At 42.5% G+C, this 26956-nt stretch overlaps 2 protein-coding genes across 13 annotated transcripts in view; one reads left to right on the top strand and one right to left on the bottom strand.

Annotated features, from left to right (window-relative positions):
* SHB (SH2 domain containing adaptor protein B) overlaps nucleotides 1-8016 on the bottom strand; it is a 153680-nt gene extending 145664 nt beyond the window's left edge. For all 8 annotated transcript variants that reach the window (XR_014186283.1, XM_082075442.1, XM_082075440.1 and 5 more), the window contains exon 1: nucleotides 7070-8016. Coding sequence is in view for 7 of the 8 variants with exons in the window: in XM_082075442.1 (XP_081931568.1) it covers nucleotides 7070-7651 (582 nt within the window). In the remaining variant the exon portion in view is untranslated. The remainder of the gene's footprint in view (nucleotides 1-7069) is intronic.
* Nucleotides 8017-8152: 136 nt separating this feature from the next.
* LNPEP (leucyl and cystinyl aminopeptidase) overlaps nucleotides 8153-26956 on the top strand; it is a 62403-nt gene continuing 43599 nt past the window's right edge. For 2 of the 5 annotated variants that reach the window (XM_082075425.1, XM_082075426.1), the window contains exon 1: nucleotides 20939-21288. In XM_082075425.1, coding sequence (XP_081931551.1) covers nucleotides 21270-21288 — 19 coding nt within the window. In that variant the 5' untranslated portion in view covers nucleotides 20939-21269. The other 3 variants (XM_082075429.1, XM_082075427.1, XM_082075428.1) reach the window with 3 other exon arrangements.

Below are 26956 nucleotides of genomic sequence, written 5' to 3'. Positions count from 1 at the left end.
TGGACTAGCTGATCTTTGTAGATCCCTTCCAACTGAAAATATTCTACTCTAAGACAGGCAAAAAAATCTGTTTGCTGGAACAATATGGGTTGAAAATAAGGAAGAAATGTTGCATTTGAAAAGCAGCACTTTCTTTAAAGAGAGACTACCCTAAAACTTCACTTGGAGAGATTCCCTCACAGCCCCACTTTACTGAGCTATAATCTAACAATCTTTATAAGGTCCCAACACAGAAAATACCAACAGAATATGTACCACAGCTGTATGCTGTTTGTGTCTTGTTCAGATTTTACATATTGATCTTCAAAACTACATTTGGGACAGTTGTGACTTTTCTTCGAAGATTTTGGTGTTTATGGTTTTTTTAAACCCTGCAAAATTAAAATAGACCTTTAAACATCTCGGAAGAGCAGAGATCTGAGTTCCAGGAGGGTAGTCTGTTCACACACACCCCTCCTGTAGTACCCTTCAGCAGCCTTTAGTCCACAGTCAAAGAAATACCACATTACAAATCATACATGGCTGAAGTCCTCCAGTGCTCACTATCACTCTCACACATAATGCCTGTGAAATGCTTTGAAACCCTTTGGGAATACAGCCACTGATAATTCAATATCTAGTATTTTTGCCATGCAACATTGAGACAACATAAGAATCCAAGCATTACTGTTTGACATCAATGTATGGAATTCAGCTACAAAAATAAAGAAGTTCTGCAGGGTAACTATTTTTCAGAGCCAAATATTAACAAGCAATTTGGCCTTCCATCCCTCCAATGGAAAACATCCCAACTACTTCCAGTCCACTGTAGCCATGATTTGTTCTGTTAGTTTTTCAGCTAGAACTGAAAAATATGGTCAGGAAATCCAAATGACCGGCCTGACAGATGAGGGCAGAGCAGTATCCTGTCCTGTATCAAAAATAGCGTGGTCAGCAGGACAAGGGAAGTGATCCTTCCCCTGTACTCTGCATTGGTGAGGCCACACCTGGAGTATTGTGTTCAGTTCTGGGCCCCTCAGTTCAGGAAAGACATTGAAGTGCTGGAGCGAGTCCAGAGAAGAGCAACAAGACTGGTGAAGGGACTTGAGCATAAGACCTATGGGGAGAGGCTGAGGGAGCTGGGGTTGTTTAGTCTAGAGAAGAGGAGGCTTAGAGGTGACCTCATCACTCTCTATAACTACCTGAAGGGAAGTTATAGCCAGGTGGGGATTGGTCTCTTCTCCCAGGCAGTTAGCAATAGGACAAGGGGGCATGGGCTTAAACTCTGCCAGGGGAAATTTAGGCTGGATATTAGAAAGAAATTCTTTACAGAGAGAGTGGTCAGGCATTGGAATGGCCTGCCCAGGGAGGTGGTGGACTCGCCGTCCCTGGAGGTTTTTAAACTGAGATTGGACATGGCACTTAGTGCCATGATCTAATAAACGGACTAGAGTTGGACCAAGGGTTGGACTCGATGATCTCTGAGGTCTTTTCCAACCCAGTCGATTCTGTGATTCTGTGATTCTGTGACTTCAGCAAGGTCTTTGACACTGTCTCCCACAAGATCCTTGTGTATAAGCTGTTGATTTATAGGCTGGATAAGCAGTGAGGTAGATTGAAATCTGGCTGAACAACAAGGTCATTGACACAAAGTCTACTTAGATGCTAGTGACTAGCAGTGTACCACAGGGATCAATACTGGATCTAGCTCTGTTCAACATCTTCATTCATGATCTGGATGGTATGGGAAGAGTATACCCTCAGCCATTTTGCAGACAACACCAAGGTGGGAGGAGTAGCTGAGATACTAGTGAGTTGTACTGCCATCCAGAGGGACCTATATAGCCTGGAAAAATAGGCTGACATTAACCTTGAGAAGTTCAACAAGAAGTGCAAAGTTCTGCACCTGAGGAGGAGCAACACTATGCACCAGCACATGGTAGGGGCCACTCAGCTGGAAAGCAGCTTGGCAGAAAAAGGACCTGGGTGTTCTGTTAGACACCAAGTTGAACGTGAGTCAGCAATATGCCCTTGCTGCAAAGAAGGTGAACAGCATCTTGGGCTGCATTAAGCAAAGCATCAGCAGCAGGTCTAGGGAGGTGATCCTGCCCCTCTCTGTAGCACTGGTGAGGTCACTCCAGGAGTGCTGGGTCCTGTTCTGGGATCACCAGTACAAAATAGACATGGACATACAGGAAAGAGTCCAGCAAAGGGACACAGAGATGATGAAGGGAATGGAGCACCTCACATATAAAGAAAGGCTGAGTGAGCTGAGGCTGTTCAGCCTAGACAAGAGAAAGTTCAAGAGGGATCTTATCAATGTATGTAAATACCTGAAGGGAGGATGCAAAGACAGAGACAGGTTTTTTTCAGTGGTACACAGTGACAGAACAAGAGACAATGGGCACAGACTGAAATATAGGATCTTTCATCTGAACATCAGGGAACACTTTTTCCATTGTGAGGGTGACTGAACAACAGCTCAGGTTGTCCAGAGAGTCTCCGCTCTTGCAGATATTCAATAGCTATCTGGACATGGTCCTGGCAAACTGGATCTGTGTGGCCCTGCCTGAACAGCGGGGAGCTGCACAAAATAATCTCCAGAGGTCCCTTCCAACTTAAACGATTCTGCAATTTTTTGATTCTGTCCTTGCAGTAAAAACTAAGCCCCTAGTGCCAATTTCAGTCATTACCAAATGTGTTTTGGTAACTAATTCTAAATGTGACTTTGAATACACATGGAGAAACAAAATTTTAAGCACCAAGCTCAGACTAACACTCCTCCAAGAACACATACCAGCCACCTCTATGCCATAGGATGTTCAGAAGAAATGTTGAAGAGACAGAAAAACAATCATGCTAATTATTATTGTCCAGAAATAGGACAGGGACACATTACCAAGATTGAAGTGTCCATTATTACAGATGCCACCAAACAGATTACAGCTGGACAATGCAAGGAAAGACAAACACGGGCACTTTTAAAAAGAAAAATGTATCCCTTCTGAGTTTTTTGCTATAACTTTTAACCTCATACCTAATATCCTGTATCCCTCACCCTCTCAGTCCAAAAGGAATAAGTACTTTGTACCATACCATAAGACCAGAAATATCAGCTATAAGATTCCGTTAAATACACCTTACTTCTTCTCACTTGCAAGAACAAATAAAACTTAGACTTTCCACATACAACACCTTCTTAAAGTCTACTAAAAGGTTTTCATTATATAACGATATTAATAATGTTCCATGGAGCCTAAACACTTTTATACAAGACCTTCAAAGTTCAAACAGCATTTCCATAGTCTATTGCAGTATCAAAAAAGTACTTGTTTCTTACATAATGTAAGGAAAGCTTTCAAGGCAAAGAGCTTTAGCACACATGCTCAGCTAGCAGCCAGGTCTCTGTACCACACACTTCTGAGGTGGATGCCATGGAAACAAAGGATTTTATATTATACAAGCACAGAATTCACACACAGACATTGTTTCTAGACCTTTGTAAACCAAGTCAGTAACTGTGCTACTCCGTACAGTTTCCTGCCTGATTGCTGCTGCCACACAGCTACATGCCTTTGTACTGGATCAGCTCTGCCTGTGAAGAACCAAGCTATTTTCCATGGTAACTGATACATCCTGTGGAAACGGATCTTGCATCTTGCAGTGTCTTCTGCATTCAATATCCAGAACTGTGGCACAGTTCTGCCTCCATTGGACAGAAGGAGTGCAAAGTGCTGGTCATTATGAAATAATTATCTCTTAAAGGACAAGTACACTACAATGCCAGCTTTTAAATTCTACAAACTTCCTGCAATGGAGTGCGATACAGTTGCTCGTTGAATAGTGTTCCATGTTCTTCAGCTACAAAGCCAGGCAGAGAAATGTTCAGATTCAACCAAGTGTAATATGTGAGAAAATACACAGTGTCCTTTCACACACTTTACCCTCAAAGATTACTACTTTCACAGATTTACACACATCACACAATGCCAAATAGAGGAGAGTCTCTCAGGAGACTTAAACTCATTCCTTTAGATCCCCAGTTCACCAGGTGGTCTGTCTACTGAGTTGATGTTAAGCCAAGTCTTGTATTTATTTTCACACAAATACAGTAGCCACCATATTGTTCCGGCATATAGCCACATGTTGCCTACATGCATTTTTTTTGCCACAGGAGGGCTAAGAAGTTATCATGTCCCAGGCCAGCACAAAAGAAGGAAGACAGTAATCATTCATACTGGAGGAACTGAGCTGCTTCTGCCATGAATTCTAACTCAGCTTGCCCTCCCTTGTTTGAAGATAAGCATCATTGCTAAAGCACAAAAACCTGCCTGACTGTACTACCTAAATTTAAAACAAAAAATAAAAAAAAAATAAAAAAAAAATCCACCCACCAATTTGAATGACAACTCTCCCTTGGGCATCTGTTGTAGAGGTTAGTCACCTCAGTATCAAAGATGCTTGGTTATTTGTTCTTCTCTGCCTCAACTTTAGTTGGTACTGCTACCTCTCCACATCAAAGCTTTCTGAACCCCAGATGTATTACATCTCTGATGTTACTTTTACAACTTATGCCTGGAATCTTTTATGCATACTTTGCTGTTTGTCCTTTATAAGTAACCATGCCAAATAAGCACTTTCCTGAATCTCCTTCCCATTCAAGTAACTCTTTCAAGTTTAACACACAACTGACCTCTTCAGCTAACTCTTTACTGGTGGTGACCAGTCACAAAATTGCTCACTGAATTTGTTGAAAACTGTATTTCTTGCTTTTCAGTTGACACATAAGGAAAACAGCACTCTATCCTTGTATATGAAAAAGAAAAAAACAGAGTTGCTGGAACAGAACACAAGCATTTAGCAAATACTATTGGACCATTAAACACTAACATACCTCTATGATGATAGACCTATATGGCAACTAGATCCTTTTTTAATTCCTAAGGCACTTACTAGCTTAAGCTACGCTACTCACAGATTTCTCTCCAATGTTTTTAACATTTCTATCAACTCTTCCAAATGTTGGACCTCTGTTCTTTGTTTTTTTAATATACCACCTTTACTGTCCTTTCTACTATACCCTTCTTACAGAAGTTTATTTCCACTTGCTTTATTTGCTACTAAACTAGACACACTCTATTAACTAAATTCCTCATTTTTTATCCTCTGTGAATAACAGGTGTTGGAGAGAGGCAGTTTTCTGCCTGCCCAGTATGACAATTGCTTACCAGATTCACCTGTCAGGCTTTACATTTCAGGGCTGTGAAATAAGAGTGATTTCATTTCCATTACTAGGAGGAAATAACACAATTAAACAAAAGGCAAACTATGTAACTCCCCCAAATGAAACTCAGTTGTGGGTGGGGGCAGGCACACTTACTTTTTGAGGTGTAGGGACAATTTCATTTCTTAGACATGTTAAGATTTCCTGCTTGTCACAAATAATTTGCTGTCTCAAAACCAGAAAGAATGTGACTATGAGTGTTATTTTTTTATTTTAATGGAGGCCGCGAATTGAAAACAAGTTTTAGAATGTGCAACAAGTGCTTGGGACAGCACACAGATTTATGATCACACAAGGTAGCAGATTACCTAGCAACAGATGTATTTTCTGCTTCAAAACCTGCTTCAGTAGGGTCTAAGATTGAAAGATAATAAAAAATCATACCCCACTTAGGAAAAATAAAATACATAGTAGTTGCACTTACAAGTGTTTTGCCTCAAGCAGTTATTTTCTCTCAGATGAAGTTCCTGAAGTATTGCCTAAGAGCAGATACACGGTAGCAAATACAGGCAATTGAAAGAAGACTGAATATACTGAGATTGTAACATAGTGAGACTCTAACTTCTACCAGTCACTTCAATAAAAGATGTTGCTTTCATTCAGAAACTACACCTAAAATGACAAACAATGTAATAAATTCTAGACTTTCAATCTTGCACTACCACCATCGCAAGCTGATTTATTTGGAATACCATCTGGACATGATATATTTTACTAAGTTGTCATGGAAATGCAAACATGTTACATATTTAAACATGTACGCACAGATCATTTAAATTGATAACATTCTGCACATACTTAGAATTCCTGTGATGTGACTATTACACTGAAGTTGTGAATGCCAGTTTACAAAATGGAGAAATATTAATTTCCCATTATGAAAAAATAAACCATACTCACAGGAGCAAGAGAGGGAGGGGAACATGTGCTGTGCTTACAAAATAACTAATACTACCTCCCTCTGTAAAGTTTCTCAGCTATAACCTGAGATCCTGAGCACAGCACTTTCCACTACTGTGTCCACATTATTTTGTTAATATTTGTAGAGAACTGCCAGTAAAAGAGCGGAGAACACAACAGAACCAGTAGTTACGGAATTTGCTTCAGTATCTGCCACTTGGAAACAAAGTTATCACGGAAGTTGTGATGCTGTTGTAACACAGGACTTTGAACTACTTCAATGCTGAACTAGGAGGCAAAGCAGCTATTACTGAACACATGACAAATTGTCTCCTTAAAAACAGGCATTTTGACTCGGGATGGCACCTCTTTGAGTTTTGGGGTTTTGTGGGTGCTTTGTTTGTTTGGGGTTTTGTTTGTTTGTTTGCTTTTTATTTAATATGTGACCATTCCATACCACACGCAATAGGGCTGAGGCCACAACTTGGGGTCAAAAGCAAGGAGCTTCTCAAGTGACTCTAGGTCTACCCAAGCAACCCCTCACTCACATTCTGTTCTGTAGGAGTATGCCAGCCCAAGAGCCTTGGTATCAGTCATAAGGCTGACAGTACACGGTTCTTCAGAGCAAGGCTAGGCACACCTGCAAACCTGACCCATCAGAAGGGAGGTGAGTTTGAAAGCCCAGCTAGGGGAACACTACTTCATCTGCCAGCCTTGCACATGCCCTGCCAGCCCTGAAATGTTAAAAAGGGCCAGGACACTCAGTGAAGCATGGTGGAGAGCAGTGGGCACTCCAGATGTGCTCAGACAGGAGCTAGCCTTCTCACCAAAAAACCTCCAAGGGGCTATATAGCCCGAGCCCTGGTACCTAGTCTACGGGGGCGGGAACTGGAGCACAACACTCACTTTATCTTTCACGGCAGGAGGGGCAGAGGTCACCAGCTGCTTGGAGCCCTTGTCGAGCTTCTTGTCTGCGCCATCGCTGCCACTGCCGCTCTCGACCTTGATAAGCCTGTGCTTGGAAGAGATGTACTTCACGTCGGGCGGTGTCGCCGGGCGGCGCTCGCTGTGGCTGCGAAAGAGGAGAGGGGAGCCCGGAGTGCAGGTGGCGGAGGGCGCGGCGCAGCACGACGAAGAGGAGAAAGTCTTGCGGGCCGCCTCTCTTAGGTCCTCGGGCGCATAGTCCGGGTGGCACATGGCGCGCAACTTGCGCAGGGACGAGCCGGGCCCGCTGTACGGGTCCTCGAAGTCGCGGTCTTTCTGCGCGCGGTAGGCGCGGAGCAGGTCACTGGTGTCGTCGCGCAGGCGGCGGTGCGGAAAGCTGGGCGAGGTGTGGTGGTGAAGATGGAGGAGGCGCGGCGGCGCGTCGGGGCGGGGCGTGCTGCCAGCACCGTTGCGTTTCTCACGGTAGTCGGGCCGTGGAGGCTGCGGGGGACTCTTGGTCTTGTTATTGCCCAGGCTGAAGTACTTGTTCAGCCATTTGGCCATCGTCTCTCCCGGCCGCGGCCTCTCAGCACCACGCGTTGCTCCTGGCGCACGGCGCCCCAGCCCCCCTCACCGTCGCCGCCCGCATGGAGAAGCAGGGCGGCGAGGCGGACCAAGCGCCCCCCTCCGCGGGCACGCCGCTCCTCGGCTGCCAGCGCCTGGAAAGGCCCCGCTCAGGCCTCCGATTTTCCAGCAGGACCGAAGCGTTCCAGGCCCGAGCAAGGCACTGGCCGTAGCTCCGCGCGCGGCCCCGGGGCTCTCGCGAGCGCAGCCGCAACACGCCCCGGGAAGGCGAGGGACGCACCCACACGCAGGCCCCTCCGTGACGGCCCGCCCACCGGCGCGGCTGGGGGCGGGGAGAGCCGGGCGGGCCCGGGCCAGCCGTTGCCGGGCGTTGCTGTGGAGGGCGCTCCGCCCTGAGCGGAAACGCGTCGGCATAGTGTTTCTCTGCTGGGGGCAGCTTCAGGGGTCTTCGCTGTCTCCTCGGGAACGCTGGAAGGGACAGGTTACGCAGCAGCAGAAGCAAGCGTCCCGGGGAAGTGTCCATACGGCGTCTTCCTGAGCTCCGCGGCCGAAAGGACTCGCCCAGGCTGCTGCTCCGAAAGAGCGAGGAAGCGGCGCTGCGGACGTGGGGAGGTGGGAGTGCTTTTCCTTTGCTGTCTGTCCTCTAGCCTGTCGCCCTGAGGGGCCGGGCCACCTGAAGCGAGACTGATGTGGTCTCAGCTCTTCGCAGAATTGACCAGCCAGAGCCTGGAAACAGCATTGTCTGAGATCACCAGTCACGTATGAGGCTGTGAGACAAGTCAACAGGCATATATTCATTGCATCAAGTTAATTCTATGTAGACCCCAGGGTCTGCCCTGTTGTAGGTGTGCACTGCACTGTGGTACAGCACAGAAGGGCTTAATGAACATAAAGAATGAGAAGAAATAAATTGACAGCCTTTTGTCTTTTAATTCTGTCCATCATACCATACTAAAATGACTCCTTTTTCTCATCTGCTCAGTCTCCAGGTGTTGATGGCATGTTTTTTTATCCCTCCTCTCTACTTGGGTTCAGATAAGATGAACATATTTGCCGCGACTAAGAGACGGGGACACGACTTGATGCAAGCAAGATATCCAATTTATTGATCAGAGGCGAGACATTTATATAGTCTAAGGCTTACGTGTTACATACTGATTAGTTACATTTTGCAAAGTTAGTTCGGCTGAGAAGATTTTACAAGCTACATTCCCATCGCTAATAGTTGCTAATAGTTGCTAGTCTCATGGTCATAAGATATACTTTGTTGCAAGGAGAAGACACCTGGTTTTCACTGTAAGTCCTTTGTTTCTTGTCCTTGGCTTCATCACGTCGGGTTTTTCCACTACAGGGCATTCCCACTGTTACCAAGGCCTACTCTTACAACAGACTAGCTAACTTATTATATGTATAAGACTATGTTATAGATCAATTCACATCATATGAATTTAGACAACCCACATCTCCCCCTTTTTGTTTTAAATCATCTGACTCTTCCCAGGGTCGACGTCCGACCAATTCCAGGACATCTTGCTTCACCAACATTTCAGCACTGGGGGTTTTTGCGAAGTCTCGTTGCTGTACAAGGAAAATCTTATTCATTGAAGCAGTTATCGATTTCTGTAAGCACTGCAACACACACGGAATCATTATTAACAGCACACAAATTATTAAAAGAATAGAAACTCCCTGTTTGAGCAAATCTTTCATCCATCCTGTAATACCATTGTTTGTCACTATATGATCTGCTTGTTTCTTAGTAACTGGCCAAGCTTCTTGGGGTATTACTGACCCATTAACCGAGAGAACTTGGGGTCTAAGCCTACTTGTGCCAAGGACAAACAGAAATCTGTAGTCCCAGTGCGATTTGCCCAGGTAAGCCATACGTTAGTGCGAGGGTCAACATGATGCAAATCAAAGCAAAAGCCTATACCTATGATAAATGACAAAGAGACTAACACTTTGCCCATGTTTGCAAGTTCTTATTCTTCCTTCTGTTTCTCTTTTTTAAACACTTCTTTTTTGTTTCTTCCCACTTATCGGGGCTTACTTCCCAAATTTGAGGTACCGGAACAAATTTGGCACACTCAATAGTTCTCCAAAGGATATTGTCTGATCGTTTAGCGATATATCTGTGCCATTCTTCCGACTTTGTCTGGTAAGAATGAGACCTTTCACCCTCAATTCCCGTATCTACCAACAGATTTTGCAAAATCCTAAAGTGAGCAAGTAAACAATCATTACACCATCGCCCTACACGACATCTATTAACCCACTGTAGCTTTTCACAGTCTGCACAAATTCTAAGGATCCAGGGGCTGCACAGTCCACAGTGAGGGCATTGAAGATCGCACTTGTCCACGTCCTGAAGTGACGTCATCAGTAGGAGCCGTTGGCATCACTTCCCAGCTCTAGAGCCAGATCATCGTCAGCAGGAGACTGTTGCAGCGCCTCTCGGTCAGGTCTCACGTTTTTTGCCGGGATCCAGCGAGGGCCTCTTTCTGTTGAAACACAAGCATAGCCTCTTCCCCATGTGACAAGGGGATAGGGTCCCATTATCATACCTGTTTCTGGGTCCCGGATCAAAACCGGCGGTTTCACTCTGGGTTCAAAAAGGTTATTTGTGCTGAAATGGCGAACTACCGGAGGATTGCTATCTAATAAGGAACAATTCAAAAAGTTAAAAACATACAAGGCTTTCTGTATTCGCTCCTCTGGCGTAGCAGTCCCTATTCCCCCTTTTTGTTTTAATAATAAGCGTTTTAAGGTTTGGTGAGAGCGTTCTATCAGAGCTTGACCCGTGGGGGAATGAGGGATACCTGTAACGTGAGAAATTCCCCAAAAAGTAAAAAAGGTTGTTAAAACTTTAGACACATATGCAGGACCATTGTCTGTTTTAATTTGAGAGGGTACCCCTTAAAGTGGCAAAAGCGCGCATTAGATGTTTTTGCACATCGCGTGCTTTTTCTCCTGTATGACAGGAGGCAAATAACATTCCCGAAAATGTATCAACAGAGCAATGAATAAACTTTAAACGACCAAATTCGGCAAAGTGAGTGACATCTGTTTGCCAGAGTTGAAGACTCTGTAAACCTCTGGGATTGACTCCTTCTGCTATGGAAGGAAAAGAGTGTCTTTGACAATCAGGACACACTGCAATAATATTATTGGCTTGTTGTGAGGTAAGGTTAAACTGTCGTTTTAGGCCTCCAGCATTTTGGTGGAAAAAAGAATGACTAAGTTTAGCTTGTGCGATACGGTCTGGTAATACCTGTACTGGCAACGTCAGCATATCAGCTTGCCGGTTTCCTTCCGCGATAAAACCTGGTAAGGAAGTGTGAGACCTAACATGCATAATGAAATAAGGGTGAAGACGAGAGTCCAATAGAAAGATAAGTTCCTGTAACAAGTTAAACAGTGCCGTGTGAGAAACATCTCGTAATACAGAAGCTTCGGCTCGGCTAACAATTCCTGCAACATAAGCAGAATCAGTAATTATGTTAAGAGGAACAGACCATTTACGAAAAACTCGAACAACTGCGGATAATTCCACTATTTGAGGAGAACCCTGAACAGTTTCAATATCAGATTCCCATTGTTGGTATTGGCTATTCCACCAAAGGATAACCGACTTGTGAGATCTCCCAGAGCCATCTGTAAAAACAGTAAGAGCCTGTAAAGGTTGGTCACTCCACTTTGGAATAGGTAAAAGGTGAAAGTCAATGCTTAACAGTTTGTGAGAAGGCGGATGACAAGTGAGTTGGCCTGCATAGCCAGTTAGAGCTATGCCTAATGCATCTGATTGTTGATGTAACCATTGCAGGTAAACACTTGTTACTGGCATACATATAAGGCTAAAGTCTGTGCCTGCCAGGGTAAGTAATCGCTGTCGAGCTCTGATGATTAAAGATGCAAACATCTCATGCTGTGTTGAGATAGTCTTTGTGGCTTGGTTAGGCAAAAAGATCCATTCAATGATTAGTAAGGGGTCCGTTTTCTGGCAGTCCCATTGGAAAATAAGTGCATGAGGCTGTCGAGCAGGGTTAAGGATGATTAATTGAAAAGGCAATTCTGGTTCCCATCGATGTGCTTGTCTGGAGGTAATCGCTGTTGCAGCTTTATGCAAGGAAGCTATGGCCTCAGGACTGAGACTTCGTGGAGCGTTTAAGTCCGAGCTTCCTTTAAGCATTTCGAATAAGGGGCTGAGATCTGCATTAGTGATTCCCAGCAATGGTCTGACCCAATTGATTGTTCCTAACAGTTTTTGCACGTCATGTAAATTTTTTACATTCGCCTGTATTTGTAAAGGTTGCGGAGTAATAGTCTGAGCCCTTATACGCCATCCTAAGTATTTCCAAGGTGGTACTTTTTGAATTTTTTCTGGTGCAATACAGAGGTCTGCTGATTTTACAGCAGCCACGACAAGGGCTACGGCTTTCTCCATAACTTCATGGTATTGTGCTGCCACTAGAATATCATCCATATAATGATTTACCAATGCAGCAGGTACTACAGTTCTGACAGGACTAAGTATTTTGGCCACATACCATTGGCATATTGTGGGACTATTTTTCATTCCCTGTGGTAGCACAACCCACTGGTATCTTTGCAAAGGAGCTTGCATGTTGACGCTAGGGACCGAAAAAGCAAATTTAGGAGCATCGTCTGGATGCAATGGAATATTGAAAAAGCAATCTTTGAGATCTATGATAGTTAAATGCCAATCTTGAGGGATCATGGTAGGTGACGGTAGCCCGGGCTGCAGGGCTCCCATGTTTTCCATAGCGTCATTAATTTTTCTCAAGTCATGGAGCAAGCGCCACTTGCCATTTGGTTTTTTAATAACAAAAACAGGTGAATTCCAGGGACTTGTAGAGGGTACAATATGTCCCATAGATAATTATTAATCTCTTGCAGTAACTGCTCTACTACTTGGGGTGAGCGCAGTGATGTAGAAGGAGGCTCTGGGAAACTTCTCAGTTACACATTCCTTAGCTCTATTTACCTTTTACAATTAGACATGTCAAAAACAGTATAAACCAGTATAATAAACCTCAATCCATTACTCTATTTTCCTAAATCTAAATCAGTTAATATTCTAGCAACTTTTAAATACAACCTCTTCTAAATTCACATCTATCATAGCATTTTAACAATTTAAATACTTTTCTAACAATATAAGCAATTGCTCCAAGGTGTAAGGATGCATCCTAAAGGGGGAGCAAGGTGGAATTTTAGCAGTGGAACCGGTTCCCATTTTGTAATTATCTCCCCAGAAAAGATTCTCTTGGTACCAAATATGAATATGCAAACCAAAATACTGAGCTCAGATGTGAAAACCAAATACCCAGGTCAAATATGCAGATAGATTATAGTCACACTAATTTAAGACAATATCTCAATTTTTGCATTGCACCTTTGAGCCGCTCACTGCTCAGGCAGGCGGAGGTACCTCTGGGTCTCCCTGACAAAACAGGTCAGCGGCGCCGGAGCCCATCAGTACTCGCCCCCCCGCCATCGCAACGAGCTGAACCGGGCAAGGCCTTCCTTTTTACTTTGTTTTGTTTTCAGTGTCTCATCTGGTGCGCTATAACTGTTAATCCAAAACCTGGATTCTTTACTTGATGTGCATATGAAAAAGCCAAATTTAGTGTACCGAGATGAGAGACAGCCTGTCACAGAGTTGCGCAAGTCTGGATATTGGAATAAAGCTAGCATGCTAGAGAGAAAAACAACAGCTACTACACGCAAAATTTTTACAACCACATTCACGCAGCAAGGAATCAAATCACTCATGATCTTCCGAACCATCACAAAATGCACATTTTGAGTCAACGGATTCTCACGATTTAACAGAGTACGAACTTATCATACTATATAGCACAGACCTACCAAAATTGCAACATACTTAAACAGATACCCACAAAGAACACAGGTTAATGAGGAAAGAACCTTGCAGACTTTAACAAGTTTCGCGACTTGTGTGTTATCAGTTAAGTCTCTCAGCTGTCTGAGATGATTTAATGATCTCTTGCAGGGATTCATTTTGTCCCGCTCTGCTGGCCTCAAAAACAACATTAATTGCAACAAGATTCTATCCTCCGGACACTTTCCCTAATCATTTAACTCATACAGCAGCAAACACTGATTTCAATATTTAACAAGATCTTCCTTCCTCATAATTCCGAGTGCTTTCCCAAGTTTTAAAACACCTCGCAATACTGATCTTTTTAGGAACACAGCTGAAAACAATTATTCCTGACCCCATCTTGCAAGTAAAAACCTTGAGAAGAGGGAGGGAGGGAAGGAAAAGGCGGGGGGGGGGGGGTGGAAAACGCACAGGTCTGCTTGAAAACAGTTAACTCACATTCCTGACAAGCCGCTCGATTTTCAGAGAGGCAATACACAGAAACACACAATATGCACTGTAAAACTCGCAAATAACATGTTGATAGCAAACATTAGCACTCTCTACTGCTAATTGAAACACCAATGCTTTCTCAGCTTCCAAGTTTTTAACCTGCTTACTGATGGCCTCTTGAAGATGGTCAATAAATTGCGTGTAGGTCTCATTGGGACCCTGATTACGGTGTTTCAATTAGTGTCTCTAATGATCTATAGCTGTTACCTTTCACAGAGTTCCTTTGCCCAGTTCTCATCCGGTGACTCCCTCTGCTCTTTCGTAGGGGTTAGAGGGTTAAAAAACAGTAAAAGCAAACTGGTAAAATTGGTAAAAGGACTGATAGTACACTCGTTTACGACTTTAGCATTCTCAGCTTTCACAGGGTCTTTGAGTAAGTTGTCCGACTCCAATCCTCTGGATGATGGTACAGGAGGCCACCCGCTCGGCATTTTTCCTCCCCCCGCCCCGGACTGCTGAGCCATCGGGGGCGCCGACAGTACAGCAGGGGATGGAGTAGGGAGGGTATCACAGACACAAGCCGGGTAAACTTCACAGCAACTTTCAGGATACTTATCAGGCTGCAACGCTGCAAAAATTCCAGCAGCAGCAGATCATTCAGCCTTAAGGTCTTTTAAGGCAGTCCCATGATTTCCACCGCTAACTCCATTCCATTCCCTCTGCTCTATATTGTCCCAAAGTTCAAGCGTAAAAATTGAGGAGGCAGTCACCGTAGGGACCGTAACTTGCACCCATTTTGGGATTAATTTAAGATCTTGTCCTGAAAGAGCTCCTTTTTCCCTGCTTATTAAGCAGAGTTTTCATGTGCTCATAAACGTCTCTTTCGGGGGAACTCTCCTGATTCCCCATCTTTCCCGCAGCAGCTCACCTCTCGTTCCAGACGGAGGGATTGATTTGCCGGCCGGCTTGTCCTGCTTCCTTTCAGCAGCTCGTTCCCAAGTTCTGCGGCTGCGGGATGTCGCGGCCGGCCACCTCGCCCTGGGCTGCCACCAGGCAGGCGGTTAATGGACCTGCGATCCTGTCACAGACGATCACGCATCACGTTATCACGTCGGGGTCACCATTTGCCGCGACTAAGAGACGGGGACACGACTTGATGCAAGCAAGATATCCAATTTATTGATCAGAGGCGAGACATTTATATAGTCTAAGGCTTACGTGTTACATACTGATTAGTTACATTTTGCAAAGTTAGTTCGGCTGAGAAGATTTTACAAGCTACATTCCCATCGCTAATAGTTGCTAATAGTTGCTAGTCTCATGGTCATAAGATATACTTTGTTGCAAGGAGAAGACACCTGGTTTTCACTGTAAGTCCTTTGTTTCTTGTCCTTGGCTTCATCACGTCGGGTTTTTCCACTACAGGGCATTCCCACTGTTACCAAGGCCTACTCTTACAACAGACTAGCTAACTTATTATATGTATAAGACTATGTTATAGATCAATTCACATCATATGAATTTAGACAACCCACACATATTAAAGTAAAAAATAATGAAACTGACAAATACAGGTGTTCCTTACAAGGGAACTGGCAGCCACAGCCTCAGCATACCGGTAGATTCTTGAGTGTTCTATGATCTGTGTGCTGAACATGTGCCTTTTCAATAATTCGCTTCTTCCTGTAAGACATCTAGGACGAATCACGTTCTTGGATTCACTACTCAACTGCTTTTTTTGAGATTTTTTTTTTTTTTTTTGTAAACCAGGTACTTGGCATTTCTGTACAGTACTCATGATAAGTTTGCATATATAATGGGCTACCGTTAGAGACCACATATGGGCCAGAGGATTTTATACCAAATGTAGTTCTTGCACAATTAAATTCTTATTAAAATAAAATTGATTTTTTAATTGAGAAAACAAGTTTATTTTCAGTTTTTTTAAAGTGGTGTACAAAATTCATTGGGTTCTGTGCTGTATGATAGGATGACTTCCTCTGTTGCCTCTCAGTCTGAGCTGAGGTTGCTTAGCTGCATGTTCATGAGCTCTCTTTTATTACTGTTATCCAGATCCTTTGCAGATTCTGATGAAACTTATCCATTGTTTTGCTGAATTAGTTTTCTACCAGATTAGGCAGTTGAAGATTTGAATCAGCCTGCAGAGGAATACAAGCATCAGAGCTGGTTCAAGGTATGTAGTAAGACCATGAGGCAAATGTAGGCAGAGAGAAAGAGCTGAGCAGAGAGAAGGACATTGCCATGTCCTTTGGCACGTGATGAGCTGTCAGACCTGCCTAAATCTTCATGTTTAACTGTATTCTAATTTTGACTACGGAAAAAACAACTTTTCAATTATGCCCTGTGGCATTCTGACCACAAAAGCTGGTGAGATACTTCTGTGCTACCTAGGGGACATTATCATTTCTAGCGAGTACATGCTTAAGAAAAAAAAAAATAAAGAAAAAGGGAGTCTTTACAGTCTAGAAGTAAGATACAAGCATACTACAAATATTAGAAGGAATAGAGAAAAATACATTGATTTCACGTCAGAACTTGAAAGTTTTTACAGAGGTTTGTTTATTTTTGTGATGTAAACAAAACCCGCAAATCAGTGAGAGCATTTACAGGCAAAGTGTCTATACTAAAAAAAAAATTCTCATGTTCTAACACAGTCATGACTCTTCCTCCTTAGAATACATCTGAGCTTGTTTTTTTATCTGTAATGTAGCACTGTAATCCATCTCAAGGCTTATGTGCTACTGTAGTTTATTTCTACGTAGCTATTGAGAATGGGAGTGCAACTGGCATCCTGTAAAATCCTTGTTCTAGGCCATAGAGAATAAAAAAGTTGCTGGATTCTAAGAAAATACACAGTTAAACAATTTAAGTAAATTATTTTGTGAGCAATGGAGCTAAATGAAATGTGGTTGTCTTTGCATATCTTAACTCAGTACAAATTCTTAATAGACACTTTTCTTGTATTAGCATCCTTAAATGTTCCCTCTCATATATCTCTACATGCACAATTGTACGTGTTCCTATACAAGGTTACATGTTCACAATTTTAAGTGTTCCTATGCAAAGTGTATCGTTCATATTGTTTTTTTTTTTTTCTTTTTGAGGCACTTATGGTACCTATCCTTTTAGATCTATTTTCATCTAACTGGTAGAAATTTTGTTGCTCTTTATATGTTTTCCCTAAGATAAATGCAAGTGGTCTTAGAGTTTCTGAAAGTGACACAGAGGCAAGGAAGCTGTGTAAACTTAATTACTACATCTATTCAAAAAGAAATGGAGAGCTAGGAAGTATTGCTGAAAGATAGGTTGTGTGACAACAAAAAATGAATAGTAATGACTCCTCCGTGGAAGCAGCTGCTTCTCCTACATACAGATACACCTGTAGAAATAGATACCTAGAAAGATAAGGATATTTTCATTATAAATGGAATGCTATGGATTTCTTGAGATAATACAACTGTAGCTCGTGCTGGCAGGAGGTGAGTGGGTCAGATGTATGCAGAACAGCATGCACAGCAGTTAAACAATTTTAGCTTTAAATATAAAACCTTAAATTAAGGAGGAAACGTATTAATCAACACTACTAACTATTTCAGCCAAGGAATAAAGAGACTTCTCCATTCCTTACCACTGCTCAATCTTTAGGCACAAGTGTTTGTTGGGCATTTTTTTCATCTCCTTTTAAGGTCATCAGCCAAATTATTCACCAGTCCCACACCTGATTCCGAGCTACCTCTGACATGTTTTAGCAAAACTGATGAAGTAACTCCTTTGTCTCCAAATGCCTGGAGCTTCTCAGCTACAAAGCTTATTACAGTGTAACTTCTTATGTGAAGATCTGGCTGAAACCAATTGAAGACTTTCAACTCTGCCAAAGGCACCCAAATGTCTACCTGACATTTTTAATGTTCTTGTGGCCAAATCTGTTTCTCTCACCAGAAAAATAAACCAGAACAAAGAAGGTATGAGTCATGTTTCATGCAGTTTAAAAGCTGAAGTATCTCAAGCATTCTTTGGGGGAAGCAGGTCTTCAAAGAGGAAAAAGAGACAGGGTTGCTGGCAATCATATTCTACCCCATGGAAAAGACTCAGTTAAGATATTGCTGAATGGAGGCTGCCAACCAAAGGTGAAATATAAGTCATTGCAGGTGCTTTAAGGATATACTTAGGGATTTGAGTAGCTAAAGTAATGTTTTATTCTTCACCCTGGAAAAACAACAAGAAGAACACAAAAAACCCCAACCAAACAACAAAACCAACCACAACAAAAAAAACCTAAACCAAACACCAAAATCCCCACACCAAACAACAACAAAAGCCCACAAAACCCCCATTGTGGTAATAATTATTTAAGGCCTGAAAAAAAATCCAACAATTTAACATTCTTCACTTTTATCAATTGCTCATACCACTAAACTGTAAGTAAAAGCTGACTTTTAGAGTTAAAAGAATCTGTAGCTTTCAGACATAGGGTTTTTTCATCACATTGTAGAAATTCTAGCTTTTTTAATAACTCCAGCAAAGCTGGAGCTTCAATTCTGTTCTAAATGATGTTATACAAAATTACACTGAAACCCTTATTCTTCTAATATTGATCAGATGCAAACAGGTGATACTGTGAAAAGACCTCTATACCTAACTCCATCTGGATGAATAGTTCCCATTGTATTCTCTTAAAACTTGATTTTAATAGGAAAATCCAGATATGGAAATTTCTGTATATGTAATGAAGCATTATCTTATTTTAGCTCTTTTGCTTCACAGAGATGTGTCATGCTAATTAAGGATTTTGGATTGGCAAAAATGAAGAATGTTGAAAGCAAGTGATGAGGAGCTCAGAAAAAAGTTAGTTTGCCAAAATTAAAAAAATAAAAAAGAAGAGAGTATATTAATTTTAACCAGCCTCTGCATGACATGGTATAGGATCCCAGCACTGCAGAATCAGCTACATGCTTGTTGATGATGTCTTGATTCTTAAAAATTAAGACTTATTGTTTAGACTTCAAGGATTCATATTGTGTAGAAATATTTGCTATGTATCCAGAAGTGTAACTTCCCTTAAGAAGATAGCAGGAAGACAAAAGAGAAACTCAAGGTTTTAGTGGTGAATAAACCTTTCAAGAGGAACTGAAAAAACTGGTAAGAGAGGACCATCCTGCCCCAGAAAGAATTAGCAAGCAGGATGATTGCCAGGAAGTATGAAGTCAGCAGAAATTGGCAAGGGGGATGGTGAAGATGGTAGGGGAGATTGCGACCTCTGCCTCAAAAAACATGCCCTACTCAGGAAAGCCCACTGCTCACTGAGCATGTGTAGAATAAATGTGGACTGTGCCTTTAAACTGAGGCCTGCGGAGTTTAGATCAATGAACGCCTAGTAGGCATAAATATGTACAACATGTTAGGCGTGGCTAAAGGCTGAAGTGTATGAGTATTTTATGCAGCTTAACTCTGATGTGCTAGCTTTGTGGTTTTGTCACCCGGCACCCGACATCTTACAATGTCACAATAAAATGCTACCATGAGTCTGTGCATATTCAGATGTCTGCACACTGGCTAAAGAACCCTACTTTTGGGACATTAATGTTTATTTAATGTATTTAATTATAGGCCAGCCACAGTCAGCATGTAGAAAAGAAAGCTCTCAGGACATCTTATACTGTTAGAAGAAATGTTTTGCTGATTTCATAATTTAAGTTTTTCTTTTGAGGATGGGCAGATGGAGCCAGGCTCTTCTCCATGACAACCAATGATAGGGCAAGAGGTAATGGGTACAAACTGGAACACAAAAGGTTCCACTTAAATTTCAGAAGAAGCTTCTTCTCAGTGAGGGTGCCAGACACTGGAACAGGCTGCCCAGGGAGGTTGTGGATTCTCCTGCTCTGGAGGCATTCAAGACCTGCCTGGACGCCTTCCTGTGTAACCTCATCTAGGTGTTCCTGCTCCAGCAGGGACTAGATGTTCTTTTGAGGTCCTTTCTAATCCCTAACATTCTGTGATTCTGTGTTAACATATGTTAAGAAATATCTAAAAAACATTGGTAATTAAATGATCATTAAAACTCATATAGCTCTGTGCCCAACGTTTGGGCTAGTATAAAATTCCAAGGACTTGGTGAAACATAACTATGACCTAGTTTGTGTGACAGGGTTGTTAGTGTAACTAAGTGTGTGAAACACTTAAACTAAGGCATGAAAAAGTGCGCTTACAGGTTTATGGAACAGTGAAAACAGGTACAGGACTGGGAATAGGTCCTGAGTCCTGTGGACCTCTTGCCCTGATCCCCCTCCAGTTAAATTTTTCTTTTTTTTTTTTTTTTTGGGGGGGGGGCAAAATAAATATAGCGGCCTTTAGATTTCAAGTTCTTGAACTCCCATTTTTTTCTTTTCCAACAATTAACAGTTAAAAATTTCCAATGTTCAAGAAAAAATATTGGTATTCAGACAGTCATAGCAGCAGTGTCATGGTCTGGGAGGAGGGGGCAGGTAAGGCAGTAATAAGGCTAAAAATAAAATCTAAGGTTAAACAGCGACGAATGGAGCATGGCGGCGATAGGCAGGCCAAGCTGGCCCGGCTCGGCGGCATTGCCACAGGCGTCAGGCGCCCGCGGGGCCTTCGTGCAGCGCGCTGGGCAGCCCCAGAGCTACACAGTGGCCTGCGAGGCTGCGACCGCATCCCGCCGTGGCCGCGTCATTCCGCCTCCGCGGCGGCCGGCGTTCGGCTGACACGGCCGAAGTAGCCCAAACAAGTCAGGGGACAGCGGACCGTCATTTAGACGCTCGCCCGAGGTTCGGGAACCTCCACGAGACGCTGCAGCCCAGCGAGCTCCTGCCACAACCTTCCGGGGCGTGAAGCGCACTGGGCGGCATGGCTGTGTGAGAAGTAGGCGGTGCCGCGTGACCCGCAAGGGGAGGGGAGAGCGGGCGCCGAGACCCGGGCGAGTGATGGCTGGTGAGGGTTCGCGCTTCTGGGACCGGTGCTGAGCGGGGAACCGCGGGCTGAGCCGGTTGTGTCCCCGGCCGCGGAAGGAGCGGCACAGGGTCGGTGGGCACTGGCTGAGGCGTGTGGGGCCTCAGCGGCTCGGGGGAGCCCGAGGCAGCGCCTGTCCTGGGAGCCTGCGGCGGCAGGAGGAAGAGCCGTGGCTGCGTCTCTGCGTCGTCTTCTCGCTCTTCGCCAGGGCTTCGCTTTCGCGGGCTGAGGACGGACTCCTGGAGGAAAATGGAGCCGTTTCCTAGCGGTGAGTACCGCGGCAGCGCCGTGCTGCAAGTGGGCACAGCCGGAGCCTGGGACGGGGACGCGCGGCCCCCCCGTAGCGGGCCTACCCGCCCGCCCGGCCGGCAGAGCCGCTTCCCGGCGGGCGCTCGCTCGGCTGGGCCCAGGGGCAGCCGGGGTTCCCGGTAGGAGCCACTTGTCCAGAGAAACAGGAGAGGCTTCTTAGGCGTGCCGCCCCCGTGACCCACGGCTTGGACATTAGCTCAGATCTTGTTTTATTTCGGTTAATTAGGCACGCATGTCTGTAACGAGGAACGTGAGAGGAGGCTCCTTTGCGGTACTGTTGTGCGTTTTGTTGATCGGCCATAGTCTCACGGTGGCAGACCCTGGCCGCCACGGGGCAGGGGCAACTTCTGCACCAAGGTGTGCTCTCTCTCTCTCTTGCTCCGAGGAAAGAGCTTTATGTGCGTCCAAATTGCCAAAGCCATCGTGACTCCGGTGGGAAGGAGGAACCAGACCTGCCCTTTATGCCGTTCTCCTGGTCGAGGCACTCTGATCAGTGTCTCCTCCCGGTGAGAGAAAGGAGAAGCCCAGGAGGATTTAGGGTGTTTGAAGCAATGTTTCAGGGTGTTCCTGGAAGCCAAAAAGCTTTCACAGCTGTCTGTACTTCAACACAAGTGTTTGAAATAGTGATGTGGTTGCAGCTTAGAGATAAGCATATAGGACCGTTTGATAACATTGTGATACAGCAGCTTGTGTGGATCTTGTGTTTGTGACTGAAATGAAGCTCATGTTACTACTGCTTCTCTGTTAGCAACACATTCTACGCATCAAGGAGAGGAGGAAATGACGCTCTCAAACTGAAACTAAAGTATGTTTGGTTAGACTCAAGACCATAGCCAAATATGGAATTAGGAGAAGACACTGGGTAAACCAACAGGCTTCCTGTTGAAAATGCAGCACTTTTATTGCAGGTGGCATCTTGTCTTTTAAATGGCAGGCATGCTGGGTAGCCATAGCTAAAGCAGAGTTTGCTGCATTGTATTTTAACTCCTCTGTGACCTGCCAAATCAAAGTACAAAACTTCTACAAAATTCAGAAAAACCTGATGCAGTAAAAAGTCAATTTTGTGTTTCACTTGAGAAGTACATTGTCATTGCCTTGTGTTTCCCTTTGCTCAAATACACTAAAAATTGCCCATCCTTTGTATGCTGCTTCTTAGAATCCAAAGGTTATGAGCTCTGGGCATATTTTGTTGGTTTAACTAGCAAGATGGAACTTTCCCCTTTATTTATTTATCTATTTATTTATTAAATCACACTTCCGTGGAGGGTTTTTTTGGTCATGTTAAAATTACAGTTTGTGCAAGCATTTGATGCTTTGGGTTTGTACTTAATCCCAGCCCTGGTAGAAGATCTTTCAACTACAGTTTATTACAATCACAGGGATGTAACCTGAATTCCTCTGTGCATGGTAAAAAGACCTTATCTTTAATAGTAATGCAGTTTCGGAGAGATTTATTTACAGTCATCTTGCTGAGTCCATTCCTTTTGAGAGAGACAGCCATCACGCTATCACTTTAAAAATCTGTTTGACATAATACTGTTACTGACTCATGACAAAACATTAAAAAAAGATCTGCTATATATCCATGCAACTGGAAGAAATCATGTGTAGGCCTGATCATTCAGTTCAAAGGTACTGTTTGCTACTACTGAGAAGCGATGTTCGTTCCTAATTTTGTTCCATGAAGTGAAAAACCTGGAGATGATAGTGGGACTGTTTGAAAGAAAATTTGGAGCTGACGCTGGTCAATGAATTTCCTCCAGAAAGGTGGCTCTGCTGGATGGGACACTAAAAAGAATGTGCAGATATTAGTGTAGAGATGTTGCTCATTATTTTTATGATCATGAGAGGTGCATGGTGCTCAACAGCAGCTGATGAAATCCAAGGTGAAGGGGAGGCTTACACTATCAGCTTTTTGAATAGACTTTTCATTTCCATGGCTGGTGATCTGGAAGCTTTTGTGAGCATCAAATCTTTCAAATAAACTGGAAGGTTTTTTGATTTGTCTTCTATTGTATTAGTGAGTTCTGTTTGTGACTCTGTATGTTGATTTCCGGTGCAAAGTGTTGTGTAAATTCAGAGGAAAAGAGAGCTATGACAGGAAGGTTACAATATTATATTTGTAGCTCTCTGAGTTCTTTGGGGATTTTACCCTCCTAAAATAGAGGGAACAGACTGAATCTTAAGATTTTCCAAAAGCATTTTGATTGGATTCAGAACTGGCAAGAAGACAAATCGTTGTTTTACTTAGCAGATGTAGATCCATGTCAGAATGGATATGTATCTTAAAATAGTCTTTAAGGCAGCAAATGCACTGAAGTGGATATGGAGGATGACTGTTTTTCTAGTTCAGTATTTGGTGGGTTTTAAATTTTCCTTAAATAAAAAGAAAACCACAGCCATAATTTATTTCAAAAGTCAAAGAAACTCTTATCCTTTCCTTGAAATGCTAGTGGGTGTGCCAGACTCTTTATTGTTTGAATAGGTTCTCCAGTAGAAATACTCAGATATCCTAAATATTTTTATTTAGGTGTTCTTTTTTTACTTCACCCCTGACCCCTGCACTGGAAACTTAGGTTCACTCCTCTTTGGAGACACCTTCCCTTCTGCCCAGGAGTTTAGTTGGATATAATGTGTGAGGTCTGTAGCTCTGGCTACATTAGGGCATGGAATAGCTGAGTTAATCACAGAATCCTAGAATATCTCAAGTTGGAAGGGACCCATAAGGATCATTGAGACAAACTCCCTGCTCCTTGCAGGACTACCTAAAACTAAACCGTATGGTCAAGAACATTATCCAGATGTTCCTTGAGCTCTGGTGGGCTTGGTGCCATCACCGCTTTCCTGGGGAGCCTGTTCCAATGACTGACTGTCCTGTTAGTGAAGAACCATTTAATAATGTCCAACCTGAACATTCCCTGAAATGTTATAAATTAGTAAATGTTTTAGAAATGGTTACTGCTAAGATTTTATTTTTATAGACAATTTTCTCTGTTTTACATGGCTATTCTTAATTTGAGACCTTTCCAGAAATATGAATAATCAAAGTGTAATTAAAAGTACATGGAAGACTTCCTTGTTCTTGCTTTTTTTTATATATATATATATATTTCTTCCCCCTCTGCCCCTATTTTGTATGATCTCAAATTTCTCTGAATTGGGAACTGCAAATTAATGAGCAGAATGTATTAATTGTAACTAGTCATTTGTTACTGAAATACTGTCATGTAATTTGGGACATCTTTATTTTGGACAATATTACAAAATATTTTGCAAGCCTTTTGCTTGTATTTTTATATTGCGTGTGTTTCTAAAAGGTCATTTCACCATTTCCTGTTTAATACATTAAACATGGAATTTTTCCATTTGAGATGAAACAGAAAGGTAGAAGTGACCTATTAGTGTTTCTCACTTAAGACTGGTGACATGCATAAATGAGTAACTGCAGAAGGGATAACTTGTGATGATCTGCTGAAATGCAAATAACATTCACTGTCACATTCTAGACTTATTTTTATGCCTTTTTTTTTTCCTTACACAGTGAGTGGAAACATTGAAAATTAATTACATAAGTAAACTGGGGAACAAAATAAAAAGGCTGTTATGGGAAGACTTTTTTTCTTTTTTGTAGAATGTAGAAATAAACCAAGTTAGGTAGTCATTTACAAAGTGGAAAATGTCACTTACAAAATCTAGTTATCTCAGCTAGTTCCTGTCAATACCAGAATGTTTCCTTTGTGTTAGTTTTGTCCATTATATACACATATTGGAGATGCAGAAACAAGTTCTGTGTGCATAGCCTAAGTCTATTGGGGACGATAGGCATGTTGTTATCTGTCAATATTGTATACTCTTGTGTCATGGAGCAGAATGGTTCCTGTTTGTTTTAAACTGTATTATTTAGTCATAGACAATAGACAGTAATCTGTTTTAGTAAGATGGTAGATAAAAATTCTAAGAGGTCTGTTCTCAATGTCTTTATTTTCCCTTCATATTTTGCATACCCCAGCATTTTACTATAGTGAGGTATTACTGACAGAAAAAGTGCTGATTGCATCTGTTTCTAAATGTAATTTTTACATTTTTCAAGTGCATGTTGCTGGATAGTATTTTGCAACAAAGCTGTGTTGTAGCGTCTATGTCTTGTGTTCTTTTGTCAGCTAAGCTGAACAGTAACCTGTTTACTCAATAAGTTGGATATGTATTTGCTTTTTTACTGCATTATGTTGAACTCACTGTCTAGCAACAGATGCTCAGAAATGAATTCAGTAGATACTGCTTTTAATAGTGAAAGTATATTAACCTTAAATTGTAAGAATCACAAAAAGATTGCGTGCCTTGTAGCCAGGAAGAAACAGAGAGAACAGATGGAGATTCTTGAAGGAAATTGGGAGGAAGGACCAGAGGGAAAAGCTTTGCAAAACTTGTCCAGTTGATCAAGAAACAAGAATTTCAGGGTTATACGGTGTGTTTGGTTTAGCTCAGTTTGCCTGCCTGAGCACAGATGATGTTTTATTTCATGATCAGTGTTGTCTCACAAAAGACGTTCAAAGATTTTGTGTAGTATTATCACTGGAGTTGTCAAGTATGTGTTAAGTAACAATAGCAATTTGGAAGGCACATTGGTTTGTTCTGTTCAAGGTGAGATGGTATGATAGTTTGAATTTATTGCTTTATTTAAAAACAAACAAACCCCCAAAACAAACAAAAGACTGAGCAAGCATCAGGTTGCGTGCAGTCCATCAGATTGTAATCTTGAAAGTCTGTTAGATGTTTTGCAAAGTTCTCTGAAAATTTTTCTTCCAAACAACTGACACTAGCAGAGAAAACTTCAGCTGTGATGAGCCTGGTATTTATTAGCCATTAAATTGATGGACAGATATAGTGAATAAGATAGTCAGCAGTTCTGACTGGCTTGAGGAATTTGAGACAACTTTCTGCATGTCTCCAAGACTCAGGGCCTTTTTGTTAGACCCCTGTGGTGAAACATCTTCTATCATTTTAATTGCAAAACATATCCTTGATCAGATTTGAAACAGGAAACTAAAATCCAAAGTTCTAAAATTAAAGTTCAGAGCCCTCTTTCCCATCCTGTGCTTCAATCAACCAAGGGAACAGTGACTTAATATTGTTGGGACTTGGTGCAGGTTTTTTCTCTCAGGTTTGCTATGCCCAAAGAGCAAAATATCATTTAAAACAACCTCCTCCTCTTCCCTTTCCTCCACTTTCCCCGCTTTTCACAGTGGAAACCCAGCTTGTACCAGATTGAAATTTGAAAATGTTTGTTAAGATGTGAATGGAAATGATATACCTGTGTTGGATACCAAAATCCAGATTAAGCTTGTATTGGTTAATCTTAAAATCTGAAGTTACTTACACTGACCTCCAGAAAAATAATTATGACAAAAGTGGCTTACATTTTTTGCCAGTTGAATAGGTAGCGTGTTCAGTAAATGAACCAAACTCTTATTTTTCCCCTTCCATGATGTTTTCTTTTTGTTGATAACATTAGAGATTTGAAAAATCATATCAGTAGTAGTCTGACTATTTATGTATAATTGATCCATTCAGCCTGAGGTCCTGCCAAAGAAAATGCCATTGTGCTTTCCTTAAAAAACAGGAAGAGA

This window comes from Streptopelia decaocto (assembly GCF_964273445.1).
Source record: "Streptopelia decaocto genome assembly, chromosome: Z".
NCBI classification, from domain to species: Eukaryota; Metazoa; Chordata; class Aves; order Columbiformes; family Columbidae; genus Streptopelia; species Streptopelia decaocto.
Note: the sequence above shows the minus strand (reverse complement) of the source record. Positions and strands in the feature narration are given on the sequence as shown.